Source organism: Lissotriton vulgaris, chromosome 9, assembly GCF_964263255.1.
Source record: "Lissotriton vulgaris chromosome 9, aLisVul1.2, whole genome shotgun sequence".
Lineage (NCBI taxonomy): Eukaryota > Metazoa > Chordata > Amphibia > Caudata > Salamandridae > Lissotriton > Lissotriton vulgaris.
The window spans coordinates 941,298,464-941,314,838 of record NC_141697.1 but is presented as its reverse complement, the minus strand read 5'-3'; the positions used below and the strand labels follow the sequence as shown (position 1 = coordinate 941,314,838).

Below are 16,375 nucleotides of genomic sequence, written 5' to 3'. Positions count from 1 at the left end.
TGTATATTCTCGTTTTTATTCGGTACACATATTTCATGCTATTATAAAGTCCTTCGCTACACGCAGGCACATGGGTCAGCAAGAGCAAAACATGTAGATAATGGAACCAGCATAATTTGATGGGCTTTAGGAATGCAGTGAGCATAAAGAAGACAGAGCTAATCACAAAAGTAACTTACTTTCATAAATCTTTATTTCGGTAATGTATCACCATAAAAGATATACAGAATCCATTTCATAGTTATTAAGACGATAAAACATTAAAAACATCACAAATCATCAGGGTACATAAAAAGTTTTTCAATGATACAGAGTTTCAGATTTATGCTACAGTGAAAATCAATAATCAATAACCAGCCTTAAGGCACTTACTTCTCAGAAACCACATTGCACCTAGATATTTAGCCACAGCAAAGGCAATGTGATCAGACAAGTCTGTTTTCAGTACTCTGAACGCGGCCAAGCACTCCGCAAACCCCAGGCTCCTGCATATCGGGACAATCCATTTCTTGCGGGAGATATTATAGGCCGGACAGAAAAAGATTATGTGGAGCTCAGATTCATTGGCCACTCTACAAGCCGGGCATAAACTAGTTGCTGATTCACTCCACTTGCTAATTAGAGCTCGAAGTGGAAGGGTCCCATGCCTCCATTGCAAGTAGAGTTTCCTGAGTAAAGCAGGATATAATTTGTCCAGGGCTGGTTCAAAACTGTAAATGTCCTTAATGCGTAAAAATGACTCCGTAAGTGTCCCCAGGGTTTGCTGACGACAGAGTGCCGCTAGTTTACTGTCGTAGTAGACCTTTACCAGTCTCTTTTTGGGAATTAATGGGCATGCGGACGAAGGATCAGACCAGAGTGTCGATAGGCCTAGACCCTCCAGCTCAGTTTTAATACATTTAAGCCATTTAATTTTCCCAGCATTAGGCATGGCTAGCACCTCCTGTAGACCCTGCCTATAGCTAATCAGTTCTGGGACTGCCCATAGCCTACACCAATAAACCAAGGGATGCAGTGCCAGTTCTTCACTTAGAGGTCGCAGCCCTAGATCTAACCTTAATGGAACAAGGGGCGTGCTGGGCGGAAGTCGTACCACCCGCCTAATAAACTTGTTGTCCTCTCTCACCAGTTCTGGAGAACCTACGTGACCCCATAGCTCCCAACCATACATGGCAGCCCCCTTGCCTGTGCCCTATAAATCTGGAGGGGTGGGCCGACGGGTTTGATGGATGACCTGTTATTTCCCATGAGCCTCATAACCCCTCCCGAGTACTGGGCCAATTTAAGTAGTGCTTTCTGTTGGTGTGTGCACCAAGTCATATTCTCATTTATCATGACTCCAAGGTACTCAAAGGTGCGCACCCTTTCAAGTCTGCTCTGGCCGATAGTAGGGGTAGATCGTAGTTTTGGTGGGGGATTAAAGACCATGAATTTGGTCTTTAGGGTGTTAATTTCTAGACCGTGTTCCCCACAAAAATCCACAAAGCAATTTAGGACGCGCTGTATCCCCATTGGGGACTTTGAGAGCAGCAGGGTGTCGTCGGCGAACATAATCGCCGGCACCCTGCTGCCTGCCAACTTGGGAGCATCAGAGTTGGCAACCCCATTGAGGTGGGAGATTACCCCGTTGACGTAGAGGCAGAACAGGGTCGGTGCGAGCACATAACCCTGCCTTACCCCCCTGTCAACGGGGAACCGGTTCGACAGCACCCCCTCCTTACCACACCTCACCTGAGCAAAGTTGGCAGTATGGAGACGAATAATCATCTCCAGCAAGCCCCTAGGGACCCCCAGTTTGGCCAGCACCTCCCAGAGTTTCCTGCGGGGGACCAGGTCGAAGGCCGCCCTCAGGTCCACGAATACAGTGTAGAGGCTGCCACCCTCCAGCTGTACCGTTTTCCAAAAAATGAGGGCGAGCCGGAAGACCTGGTCTGTGGTGGAGATCTTCCTTCTGAATCCCGCCTCTTAAATATAGGGACTATCTCTGCCCCCAGCCAAGTTGGGGGAAAAGTAACTTACACTTGTGAGTAATTTACAGATGTAACTTACTTTTACACTTTTAGTACCCTTTCTACTTTACGCTAGTCACTGAATCAGAGTGTAAAATTACTTAAAAGTGTAGACTTATAATTAAGCACTCCCTGGAAAAGGAAGTGGCGCAAATGTTACGAGAGTAACTTACTACTGCCATAAAAGAAACAGTAGTAAGTCCAGCAACACTAATGGCCAACCACTGATATAACGCGAAAAATAACTACAAATATGTGTAAGTTTCATATTAATGTAAAACAAATGTATATGTTTATTTTAAATGGAGAACATTAAATGCCACAACACTACTACCTTAGAATTAAATATTTAATCTAGATATATTCAATAAAATATTTTTCTGAAGTTGACATAAAAAAATAAAGTCCTACTTGTAAATAAATCACATTTTTATAATGCATTAGTGATTACTTAAAGTGATGTATGGAGGCAATTACAAGTAATTTAATTATAGTTTCATAAATGCTAATGTTGCTTAATATATACATTTAAAATGTTTGTTAAGATTGTTTATAATTAAACAATAAATGGTTTATAAATGGTTAATTTTTAGATATTTGTTTAAAAATTAATTGATGTAATTTTTAACTATTTTAAATAATGAAATTTACATTTATTTCTGATGGGATTTCTAAGTCCTTTTAAGTTCTTACGGACATTCTTTTCCATGGGAGTGTGTTGCAGTACCAGTGGTTTGCCATTTCTGTAGCGCCCTGCTGGTCTAGAACACTGCCCAAGTACTTGAAGGCCTCCACCTCTATCAGTGCATCGCCTGCAAGACTGAATGCGGTTGTGCTGGCCATGTTAGCCTTCAGGTTCTTGTTTTTTCCCCGTGGATGTTGAGTCCAAGTTGCGCTGATGTGGCTGCCACATTGTCAGTCTTCTACTGCATCAGCAGATGGGTATCGGAGATCAGTGGCGAGGTCATCGCATAGTCCAAGTCGCTGAGCTGCGTCCAATGTGTCCTCTGGATCCCATTTCTTTTTCTTGCTGTGGATATCTTCATGAACCAGTCTTTTGGCCAGCAGGAAGAGAAAAGTTGAGAGGAAAGAACCATGGCGGGCTCCAGTCATCACTGGGAAGGCTTCTGCGAGTTGTCATTCTCTCATAAGAGTTCCCGATGATTCTTACCAGTTTATCCAGGGCCGGACTGGGAACCACAACCGGCACTGGCAAAGTGCTCAGCTGCCCCCCCTCCCCACTGGGGGGGTTGGAGGTGCCGCCGAGCTCTTTGCCGGGGCCGGTTTTCGGCCGATTTTGGTACCGGGCCGATTTTGCAGCAATTCTGCAAAAACGACCCTGTAACAAAATCGGCCCCTACCCTTGCGGCGCACCGGGGGATTGCCCGGTGCCCGCTATGGCCAGTCCGGCCCTGAGGTTATCTGGCACACCGTACTGGAGGAGGAGTTTCAAAAGGGTCTCCCTGTCCATGCTGTTGAATGGCTTCTCATACTCAATGAAGTTGACAGAAAGGGGAGTTCCATTCCATCGACTGTGCAATGATGATGCGCACTGTTGCATCTGGTCTGTGCTGGATCTAGCTTTACAGAAGTTAGCTTTCTGGTCTCGTAATGGAGCGTCAACTTGTTTCTTAATTCTTTTCAGGATGACTCTGTTGAAAACTGTGCCTGGGGTTGATAGAAGAGTAATCCCTCTGTAGGTTGCGCAATTACTCGGGTCACCTTTCTTGGGGTTCTTGATCAAATATCCCTCCTTCCAGTCTGACGGCACCTTTTCCTCTTCCCAGACCCTTCCAAACATGCAGTAGAGCATGTCTTCTGATGTTTTAATGTCTGCCTTCAGTGCCTCTGAAGGAATGTTGTCAGGTCATGTTGCCTTCCCATTTCTCAGATGTTTGATGGCTTGTCGGATTTCTTCCTTGAGTGGTCTGCTACAGTCGATTGGCAAGTCCTTGTAAGCTGGCTGTATGTCTGGTGGAGAATGCGGCACAGGCTAGTTCAGCAGTTCTTCAAAGGGCTCCACCCATCTTCGTTGTTGGTCTGCGTTACCCACAATTGTCTTCCCAGCTTTGTCTTCATCAGGTCTTTCTGGCTTGCTATATCTGGCACAGATTTTCCGTGTTATGTCAGAGTTCTTTCAAGTTTCCATGACTTGCTGCTTACTCGGTTTCTCTAATTGTAAAACCAAAAACGTTATATACGTCATCCAGTGTCCTTGCCCCAAGATTTACATCGGGAAAACAAACCAGCAAGTTAATTTTCGCATCAGTCAGCACACGTCCAGGATTAGAAAGAAAGTGCTTACGGCACCCATGGTTGAACATTTTATTGATAATTCTCATTCAGAATTGAATTTCAAGTGGTCAGTACTATTTACACTTGGTACAACACAGCGCCCGGCAGACATCGACAAGATGTTGCTCCAGAAGGAAGCATACCTGATCCTTAAGTTCAATAGCACCCTTACAGGGCTTAACAGTATGTCTGAACTATCAAGAATTTAGCTGGTTTTTCCTACAATGACCTAGCTTTGATTAGCTCTTTTTGCCCCCCCCTGCCTTGCATTTGTCTCCTTTGTATTCATAAGGTGGACTCCTATGCAGCCCATGAGCCCCACATAATGGCTCCCCTTTGCCTTCCGTGTTCTAACTTTCATCCCAGACATGAGTGTAAATACCAATCCATTCCCACTCGGTGCGCCTTTGAATTTTTCAAAATTGGGACTACATATCCCATAATGCAATGGGACGCTGGTCGTCCCTTTTTCTAGTAGTCCAAAATGGCCCCACGTAACGTTAGGCATTCTTCGAGAAGCCTTCCATTGGAATAGTGACTGTCCGAGGACAGGTAAGAAACGCGCTCCCTTTGGGAGCCTTGATTCACGTAGCAACCCGCTTCGCTCGGGAGCTTGGATTCATGTACAAACTGACAGCTTGCAGACGCGCATTTCAATCGCGCTTTTGTTCCCTTTTCTCAGCGCGCCACAGAAACGGAGACAAATCAAAACACTCCGGTTTCTGACTCCTGGGCCACCATGATCCGTGCAGCTGACCCAGGTAGGCTTCTTTCCACCAGCCCATAACTTAGTTGTTAAATATTTGCTAAGTGTAACCAGTTTGACGCCCGCTTTCACTTTGTTCATGTAGGAGCTTCATGCTGATTTCAACCTAGAGGGACACCGCTTTATTGCACACAAAACGCAAGGTATGGGGCCCCCTCTTCCTAAATAACGCATATCAAGTCCTTTAAAGGTTGACATTAGATCATAAGCCTTTTGCTTTTAATTGACAGGACTCAAAGACTTTTATCCTCGATCTCCTCCCTCTAAGGGGCGCCAGACGGTGCACATAGAGGTAGGCTCAAATCCTGATTCTCCCATTCTTTTTTGATGCATATTCAATTATATGAAACAACATTTTGTGCTTTATTCATTTTAGAACTAAACCTTTGTGTCATCGCCCCCTGTCCATTGAACAGTGCTTGGGAGCCTGATAACCACAGGTACCCTTCTCATTCAAAACTCTATGAGTTCAATCGCTTCACATTTAGTCTTGGCTTTCAAAACTGTTCTCTATTTTTTATTTCTTTCACACAGACTATTCACAAAGCCCTGATGAGGGTTCGAATACGTTCTGCTCGAACCTGAAACGCGTCGGCATTACGCAAGAGTACAGTAATACATTAAATGTATCTATGCTAATGGACATTGTGCAAGCTCTTGCCCCCTTTTTCACTTCGCTTTGGTGGTTTCAAAACAGGCATTCATATTTAACCATGAATTACTAAATGTGTTAATATTCCCTCTGTGTTCTTATGCATCTCATCAATTGCCTTTGTGTATAATTATTGTTTGTATTTGTATAACCATTGTGTTGATTGTGTGGGTTCTTCCCCTTTTTCTGCTTTTGAAAAAAACATTTTGCCAAAAATTTCAAAAAATAGTAGTAATTGGTATAAATAAATGTACCTTCACATGTGCAATTCAGTTACACGTGCCTTCTTCGAATAATTGTGTACTATTTTGAGGTGTGGGCATCTTCTCTTTTTTCCTTCATTAGATTATGGTCCAGCCCCTCCTCAGTCCCAATCAGGACCTAACTCCTTCTTTCCGCCAATATAGAGCGGGTAGCTACCCGCGAGAGTTCAGGGACATCAAAAATATTTCCCGTAATTGGGTGAAGGGCTGCGTGTCCTTCGAGTAGTATGGCAGAAAAAGACACCCTGTCGTTCAGCGAAAGCCACATTGCATCACTCATAGCTACGTCACCATTCGCTTCGATAACACTAAGTTCTAATGCGAAGCAACAAAACGAATCCGAGAAATTGGTAAGACTGTGCAAAAAGCACGTCAGAACTGAGCTCCACGGTCACTTCCTCCTTCGACACCTAAAAGGAGGCACTATACCTTGGGGGCTCCAGGTTAAAAATATACCCGTCATTTTCACTGAGGACGAAGAGTATAAGAAAAGATTCAGTTTCATAAATACGAAGTGCAGTAGGGACCTTATGGTCCACACCATAGAGACCGCACAAAGTCTATGCCTCAAAGAGGTTGAGGAGATCGAGGAACTAACTAAGGCCATTGCCGAAAACCCAGCTATTGCAGACGCTAAAGCGTTACTTGATAAAATTGAGAAAGACATACAAGTGTTCAGAGATATCACCATTAACAATAAAACCACCAAATACGAACGCGATACAAAGACGTTCAAAATCGAACAGGTTTATCCTTTCCTTAAAGAGGACTACTATTCCCTTGTTGACTCACGTCGGGCGCTGTACGACTACCAGGGCAGATCACGCAATAGATTCACCACCTTTTCAGACACCTCTTCATCAGGATCTGACATAGACAATAGAGGTAACAACTCTAGGAAACAGGTAGCTTTTTTAGACAGGGGCCAGCCTCAAAAAACCAGGTTCAAGCCAGCATGGGAAATGCGAACCAGAAACAGGGTCTACAAGTCATAGAGAAGCCAGACGTGATTGTGAATTTATCTGACAGAGTCCTCACAAAACACGAGGAGTCCGTACTCAACTTGGGATTAAAATTTGTCCCCAGCCAGAGGACGGATTTCACGAAATTAAAGATTGAGACCCTTGAATTTTGTAGGAAGTTGAGACTCCGAGCCTTCTTCTTTCACCAACCCACACCAGTTGATAAAGAAACAACTGGCCTGAGGAACAAATCGAGTTTTGTTCCACATCAGAACATCCCCAAACAGGTTCTGGCGTTCGAACAGGTACTATTAGCATCCATTAATCAAATGGAGAGAGCCAAAAAATATGTACCACAGAACATCAGCCCGCACCAACGTACAGCTATTCAGAGCCTTAAAGAAGATTCTTCTTTAATCATTAAACAGGCTGATAAGGGGGGAGCAGTCGTCCTGTGGCCAAGGGACCAATACATTGGTGAAGGGATGAAACATGTCAATAACACCACATGGTACCGCAAATTACAAGAAGACCCAACGAAATATATACAAGGTCTCATTTCACAGACACTGACTGAGGGCCATGAACAAGGCTTTCTAGGACCCAAAGAATTTGATTTCTTGACAAAAAAGTTCCCACGTATTCCGATCTTATATCTTCTCCCGAAGATTCATAAGAGTCTAGCTGACCCTCCGGGGAGGCCCATAGTATCTGGCGTCGACTCCTGTCTAGAACCTATTTCAAAATACGTTGATTTTTTCTTGAAGCCTTTCATTAAGGACGTCAAGTCATATCTGCGAGACACTACCGATTTTCTGAGTAAGGTAGAAGGCACTCCCTTTGATCCTTGCACTCAAGTAATGGTAACAATGGACGTTACGTCCTTATATACACAGATCCCTCAAGAAGAGGCTCTTGAAGTCATCGAGCTGTACCTTGAGAAGCGAGAGCGTCCCCATCGGGTGCCCACAAAATTCATCTTGAAATTGGCAGAAATTGCCCTTAAGAAGAATTATTTTGTATTTAATGACCAATTCTTCATGCAAGTGAAGGGCACTGCCATGGGGTGTCCTTATGCCCCAGAAATGGCAGTGCTCTACATGGCACAATACGAGATGAAGTTTGTCGATAACAATAATCCATTCAGTGACAACATCATCCATTGGTGGCGTTACATTGACGACGTCTGGCTCCTGTGGCAGGGGAGCCAGACCGAGCTCAATAGTTTCCACGAATGGATCAACTCGAGGCACAGCGACATAAAATTTTCCATGGAAGCCAACAAAACTAAAATGACCTTCCTGGACATTGAAGTCACATGCTCGGATGGGCTCCTGAAGGCTTCCCTCTATAGGAAGACGACAGACAAAAATACCATTCTGCATCACAGCAGCCACCACCCGAGAAATCTAAAGGCCAATCTCCCTTATGGGCAATTACTGCGGATCCGCAGGAATTGCACGGAGATCAGTGACTTCGATCACCATGCTGAAATCTTTTGTGGGGAAATGACACACAGAGGATACCCTAAGAAGCTACTTAGGCATTCGTACAAACGAGCTCGTTGTACACCGAGAGAATGCCTCCTGCAAATAAAAGAAAAGAAAGAATTGGACCGGTTGGTATGCGTGACCACATTTGGTCCAGACACGCATAAAATGAGACAGACAATTCTCAAAAACTGGCACCTCCTTGATGGCTTAGAATGCCCCTTCCCCCGGCCCATTTTTGCCTATAAAAAAAACAAAAGCATTGGACAACAAATTGTCAGAGCAGATGTGTCATTGCCGAAATCCAAACAAGATATTTTATCCTGTTGGAATTTGAAACCAATTGACGGCCACCATAGATGTGGCAACTGTGTGGCATGCTCTAGTACGATTGAGGGCAATGAGTTCGAACACCGTGGGATCAAATGGAAGCATTCAGGTTTCTCTAATTGTAAAACCAAAAACGTTATATACGTCATCCAGTGTCCTTGCCCCAAGATTTACATCGGGAAAACAAACCAGCAAGTTAATTTTCGCATCAGTCAGCACAGGTCCAGGATTAGAAAGAAAGTGCTTACGGCACCCATGGTTGAACATTTTATTGATAATTCTCATTCAGAATTGAATTTCAAGTGGTCAGTACTATTTACACTTGGTACAACACAGCGCCCGGCAGACATCGACAAGATGTTGCTCCAGAAGGAAGCATACCTGATCCTTAAGTTCAATAGCACCCTTACAGGGCTTAACAGTATGTCTGAACTATCAAGAATTTAGCTGGTTTTTCCTACAATGACCTAGCTTTGATTAGCTCTTTTTGCCCCCCCCTGCCTTGCATTTGTCTCCTTTGTATTCATAAGGTGGACTCCTATGCAGCCCATGAGCCCCACATAATGGCTCCCCTTTGCCTTCCGTGTTCTAACTTTCATCCCAGACATGAGTGTAAATACCAATCCATTCCCACTCGGTGCGCCTTTGAATTTTTCAAAATTGGGACTACATATCCCATAATGCAATGGGACGCTGGTCGTCCCTTTTTCTAGTAGTCCAAAATGGCCCCACGTAACGTTAGGCATTCTTCGAGAAGCCTTCCATTGGAATAGTGACTGTCCGAGGACAGGTAAGAAACGCGCTCCCTTTGGGAGCCTTGATTCACGTAGCAACCCGCTTCGCTCGGGAGCTTGGATTCATGTACAAACTGACAGCTTGCAGACGCGCATTTCAATCGCGCTTTTGTTCCCTTTTCTCAGCGCGCCACAGAAACGGAGACAAATCAAAACACTCCGGTTTCTGACTCCTGGGCCACCATGATCCGTGCAGCTGACCCAGGTAGGCTTCTTTCCACCAGCCCACAACTTAGTTGTTAAATATTTGCTAAGTGTAACCAGTTTGACGCCCGCTTTCACTTTGTTCATGTAGGAGCTTCATGCTGATTTCAACCTAGAGGGACACCGCTTTATTGCACACAAAACGCAAGGTATGGGGCCCCCTCTTCCTAAATAACGCATATCAAGTCCTTTAAAGGTTGACATTAGATCATAAGCCTTTTGCTTTTAATTGACAGGACTCAAAGACTTTTATCCTCGATCTCCTCCCTCTAAGGGGCGCCAGACGGTGCACATAGAGGTAGGCTCAAATCCTGATTCTCCCATTCTTTTTTGATGCATATTCAATTATATGAAACAACATTTTGTGCTTTATTCATTTTAGAACTAAACCTTTGTGTCATCGCCCCCTGTCCATTGAACAGTGCTTGGGAGCCTGATAACCACAGGTACCCTTCTCATTCAAAACTCTATGAGTTCAATCGCTTCACATTTAGTCTTGGCTTTCAAAACTGTTCTCTATTTTTTATTTCTTTCACACAGACTATTCACAAAGCCCTGATGAGGGTTCGAATACGTTCTGCTCGAACCTGAAACGCGTCGGCATTACGCAAGAGTACAGTAATACATTAAATGTATCTATGCTAATGGACATTGTGCAAGCTCTTGCCCCCTTTTTCACTTCGCTTTGGTGGTTTCAAAACAGGCATTCATATTTAACCATGAATTACTAAATGTGTTAATATTCCCTCTGTGTTCTTATGCATCTCATCAATTGCCTTTGTGTATAATTATTGTTTGTATTTGTATAACCATTGTGTTGATTGTGTGGGTTCTTCCCCTTTTTCTGCTTTTGAAAAAAACATTTTGCCAAAAATTTCAAAAAATAGTAGTAATTGGTATAAATAAATGTACCTTCACATGTGCAATTCAGTTACACGTGCCTTCTTCGAATAATTGTGTACTATTTTGAGGTGTGGGCATCTTCTCTTTTTTCCTTCATTAGATTATGGTCCAGCCCCTCCTCAGTCCCAATCAGGACCTAACTCCTTCTTTCCGCCTACTCAGATTCTGTGGCAAGACCATCAATGAATCTTCTCTTGTCTGCTCTTACGGTACTTTTTGCTTCTTTGTTAGTTTTGGTGTATTCACCTTAAGTTTTCCCTGCTCTTGTTCAGCTGGTGTTGACTGCAGATTTCTTTTCCTTTCTCGCTTAAATTTTGCAAAGAGTTTTGGTGGAGATTCATTCTTAATGCTCATGTTTCTTGGGACTGTTTATTTGATATTCTCCCAATGGCTTTCTAGTGGGTCTTTGCCATCCTCTAGTTCTTGCAGGACTTGAAACTTGTTACAGAGGATCACGGAGTATTCACCTAGTCACTGTGCATCTTTGAGGAGGATGGTGTTATATCACTGGTGTGGTTTTCCGGTTCCATACATGTTTCTTCAGATTTAGCCTGGTCTCAACAAGGAGATGGTCTGACTCAACGTCCGCTCCTCTCATCACTCTCACATCCTGCAGGGACCTTCGGAACTTCTTGGCAATGCAGATCTGGTCGATCTGATTCTCTGTTGAATGGCCTGGTGACACCCATATTGCCTTGTGTATTCTTTAGCGTAGGAATACACTACCGCCTTTCACCAGACTGCTCAATGCACAGAGATCTGCAAGCCTTTTATTATTCTCGTTTATGTTGCCAAGGTCATGGTTGCCCATGATTTCTTCATACCAGTGTTGTCGCTTTCAATCTTGGCAGTGAGGCCCCCGATCACTATTATTATTATTATTATTATTAAACAGTTTTGTACAGCGCATGGTTACCCTGGAGCATCCCAGCGCTTCACCAAACAGAGTAACAGTAAGGACAGAGAGGAGGCACAGCAGTTTAGCAGCACTATAGTGATGTCTCTATCAAGGCATTTCTCCAGGATTGACTGGAGTCAGTTGTAAAACTGTTCTTTTTCCTCTTCTTTGCTGTCATTTAAAGGTGCATAGCACAGGATAACATTCATGTTGATCGTCCTTTTCTTTGTGTGGAAGTTCGCTGTGATGACTCTGGGACCATGGGCTTCCCATCCAATCAGAGCTCTGTTGGCTACTGGCATTAGCATCAGTGCTACTCCCTGAGTATGTGGGACGCTCTCTTCTCGTCCAAAGTACAGCAGCATTCCTCCTGGAACCAGTCTTTTCAGTCGGACTGGGCCCATCTGGTCTCGCTGATGCCAAGCAGGGTAAGGTTGCATTTTTTCATTTCCACTGCCACTTGCGTTGTCTTGCCTGTTTCGTACATGGTCCTCACGTTCCATGTCCCGATGGTGATGGTCTTGGTCGAAAGCAAGTATCTCGGCTTTGTAGCTTCCAGGGATCCCTGGCTTTCACCACAAGGTGTCATATTACACCGTGGCCAAGATGTCTTTTGGGTGATGTTTCTGTAGCTATGTTTTTTTTACATGGTGGGGTAGCTGGCCTCACACAGAACCCTTCTCCTTTCACAGCTGGTCTTTGGATGATGTGGGTAATGTTAGTACTTCGGAACGGGGTTGGGTGCGATGCAAATTGAGCAGGCTGGTACTCCAGCAAGGCTGCAGCAGGGCCTACTACGAGAGGAGACTGTGGTGGCAAGAGCTCAGTTTTGAGAGAATACATTCATCAGGTTAGCGAGAAATCTTATTATTCGTAGAGTCTGGAGAGGCAGCAGTTGTTTCTGTGCAAGTTAAACGTAATGTCAAACAATGACGGGACATGCCATACTAAACGTCGATACAGCATGCCGTAACTTCATTCTGCAAGACACTGTTTGCCACATAATCTCCAATGTAACATAACATCCCTCCTAAACTTGGAGTAAGGTCAGCTAACATAACGGCTCGACAGAATTGTAAAGCAGGCCCTTTACTTAAAACTCTTTATATACACTGGACATTTTATTTTATGAAACCATTATTCATGTTCATACAACTCATTTATTGGTTTTACAACATTTAATAATGTCAGAGGCCATCTGCGGGCCAGTTCGTCCAAGTAGGGAATTCCAGCGCCCCTAATAAACGCCAGAAATAACTTGTACTCAGATACCTTTTTGAAGAGTAAGGTAACAGGAAAATATGCCACGCTACATAAGATTCTTGCGTAGAAATAATTAAAACCGATTGCATTCTCGCCCATCTCCTATTTCATCTAGATCCGGACGACAATAAACTGATAATTAAGCAAGAACTTTTCCATTACCGCTAGCTGATACTAAGTTTTAAGTATTACAATATTGGGATGATACAATCTTGTTAGATCAGATAGCCATAGCGTTGCAGATATCTTTGGAAGCCATAGCCAATTACTATGAAATAAAGAGTATCCACATTGTTTTAGTTTACCCGTAAACAAAAACAGCTAATTGTTTTCATACTATAGAGGGATTCTCCCTACAAAGTTTTAGGGGTTCGGATGGATGAGAGTTCGATTTTCAAAGTTCATAAAAGAATCTGAACTGTCCAGGCACAACCTGCCCCCGCACAGGTAAGTGATTATAAAGTGATGCCAACACTGACATTTCACTGAGATCCCCTTCAGAAATGGTCTTGACTCCTGGCTTGGAAATTAATTTAATTAGACAGCAATTAGTACTAAACGAAATGAAATTAAATGAAGTGAAATGTTATTGTTTACGTTAATTAAAACCACAACAATACATTTTCTAATAAATTAGTGAACTGTAGTAAAAATTATTCTTATATGATTCACAAAACCGACTTAAAAAAAAACTTGTGTTTAGCAGTTATCAGCTCTCAATTCTGTATAAAATGCCATCAGTCAGTTAGTCAATCTCTTGGTGATAAGCAGAGATTTCCAGAGGGTCGTCGTTTGAAGGTGATTAGACCAAAGCTTATTTAATGCCTAGTCGGCTGCACAAGGGGGAATGTTTCTACAGACATTCTTGGCCAACTGTTCAATTATTTTTTTTAAATGCAAGTTCAGGGTCAGGACCAGTCAGTCTTGATGTTAAGGTACCATGCTCAGTGCCACGATAGGGGTCTTGGAACACGTCTCCCATAGTGATTCAGAAGGGACGAGTGGAGAGTTATTCACACCAATGGGTTCGGGCACTGAGGAGGACAATGGAGACGCCCCCGGAGTCACGGTGGAGCTGGGGTGAAGGGTAGGGACTGGCCCAGTGCTCACAGGACGCTATCTTTTGTCTGGTTATTTGCAATGTATCTTGGGTAACTATGTATCTCAGTGTGGCCTTCGGCCATCAAACCGTACCTTAATGAGTCAGTCGATGTGCATATGTGATGTTTTGATGCCAAATGGGGGGATGTGATTGTTTGTTTATTTTTCACAAAATGACAAAAATAAAGTTTTTAAAAAAAAAGGTACCATGCTCAGGGACCATCATAGTTTATTTATTTATTGATATTATTTGTTTATTTATGTATTTATTTTTAATATGTTCGCATGTGCCGAGGGGTATCTATTGGGTCCAAGCCTGCTAAGATAGCGGATCTGCATGTCCTTATGCCCTTGAAGTTCATAGCATGTTTTAGAAAGGTGGTTCGTGCTTCTGATAGTTTTGGACAAATGCAGTCTAGATGAACAAAGTCCTCTTTACTGCTCCAGGAGTAAAGAGGACTTGTTATGCTATATTAAAATGAGCAACCAATAGCACACTATCCGTGGCAGCTATTTACATGCGAGAAATCAAAATCAAACTAATGCTCCCACAACTCCCATAACCAATTTAGCGCATGACAGTTGAGGAACACATTTCCCTGCTAAACACTTGGCAAGCATTTTGGTGAAGCAAGGTAAAATCATATCCGCAGATTTGGACATGAAGAACCTGTGATTGGTAGTTAATTAAGTTATTTACGAGCCACATACATGTTTGTTCTGTTGGGGCTGGAACATAAGTTACAGATGTGACTCGCTTGCCAGCAGCGCCCTCTTCCTTTGGGCTTTTGTTCAGAGTACACTGGGGATATCACCTGCTACAAAGAGCAAACAGATGTGTCCTGTGGTTTGAGATACACTCCCCAAATAGCAACTTAAAAGCACAAGCATTGAAAATGCAAAAGGTCTCGCCTTTAATTAAGTTAAAGCCATTTGCTTTGCTATACAATACTATTAGCAAAGCAAATGGCTTCAACTTAATAAAAGGCGAGACCTGTTGCATTTTCAATGCTTGTTTAAAAGGTGATGTCCTCGGGACCTAACCAACTAGACTTGTTCTCTTGATGTGAACATTTACTGTTATAAAGCGCTACGATACCTTCTAATCCAGCTAGTGCTATATAAAATACTCAAATAAATAAAACCACATCAAGGATTCAGTAGCGGTTGCCCAGCCCTGCATTTCAAGCCCTGGCACAACACGGGCGCTTGGCCCCGGGGGTTTCCAGAGCAAGGAAGGGATGCAAGATCCACGCTGGACCGGTTTTACCTGAACCAGGCAACAGTACTGCCTCAAATCCTGTAGAATCACACCCCAATCAAAAACACATTGACAGCCGTCGGTCTCAATGACCTCTTGATCGCACACTACGCAATGACTGACGCTCAGCCCCACCCCGGTCAGCGCTTGCATCACAGGGCGCTATGCTATTCACATATACTCCCTCTATCTAACCTTGACAGCTAGCAGGTGCACAGCTATCTATATATGAAAATGCCCCGACAGTCACTCCCGCGAGCGCCGAGGTAAAGTTCCTCACCTTGCAGTCAGTTTACGACGGGTGCCAATCACAGCAAGGGACGTAGGAATGACCACGGCTGGTGTCTGCAGCGGAACGGGAGCAGCTCTGAAGCTATGTCCTGCCAGGCTCCCAGCACAAGACAACACTTTCTCTTTCATTCTTTCCCTTCCTGGTTCCACCTTTTAAAGGCACAGCGCCCGATGGGCAATGCATTCCATAGCATGCTTTAGTAAGTTACTTGTTGTACTATTACTGCTGTGTTCATGTCGTCACTTTAGGGGAGTTTTAAGGCGTGAGGAAATGGGGCTCTGGAGCAGGACTCCAGCTTATCAAGGGCACCATAAGTCGGGAGGGTAACAAACCTCTGCTGCTGCCTGCCTCTGTCTGTTCTGCGTGCAAGTGGCGCAGTCGGTCAGCTTGTTAATGTTATGCGTGTGTGAAGGAACCTTAAAATTTTGCACTCGCAACTACATTCAGAGCCATGGAATTATGCGGCATAGTACTGCTGCGTGTCCAGACACCTCTGTCTATTCCACTGGGGATGCGGGAGGGTTTCTTATGATTTATCATAGAAATACCCATACAAGAGGACTGGAGTTACAGGTAATAAACGGTTCCTTCTCTCGTAGGGGATTTCCATGTTTAGTCATAAGCACTTGAATAGGTTAGCAAGACCATTCCCCACAGAGCACGGTGGAGGAGACAGAGGAACGCTGGAAAAAAGTTGGGCAAATAGATTCTTTAGGGCAGCCTGCCCTACTTGAGCATCTGCCATAGCGTCAGAGTCAAGGCAGTAGTGTCTAGTGAATGTATGAACTGACTTCCAGGTTGCCGCTTTGCAAATCTCTGGAATAGGAATACTGCACAGCAAAGTGGCAAGAACTGCTTTTCCTTGGTAGAACGTGCTTTGAGTCTAGCAGAG

The 16,375-nt window shown here is 43.8% G+C and overlaps 1 protein-coding gene across 1 annotated transcript in view; it reads right to left on the bottom strand.

Annotated features, from left to right (window-relative positions):
- Positions 1-15,619, bottom strand: part of UBA7 (ubiquitin like modifier activating enzyme 7) — a 1,262,833-nt gene extending 1,247,214 nt beyond the window's left edge. The window contains exon 1 of the mRNA XM_086938795.1: positions 15,472-15,619. Coding sequence (XP_086794921.1) covers positions 15,472-15,611 — 140 coding nt within the window. The 5' untranslated portion in view covers positions 15,612-15,619. The remainder of the gene's footprint in view (positions 1-15,471) is intronic.
- Positions 15,620-16,375: the final 756 nt, after the last annotated feature.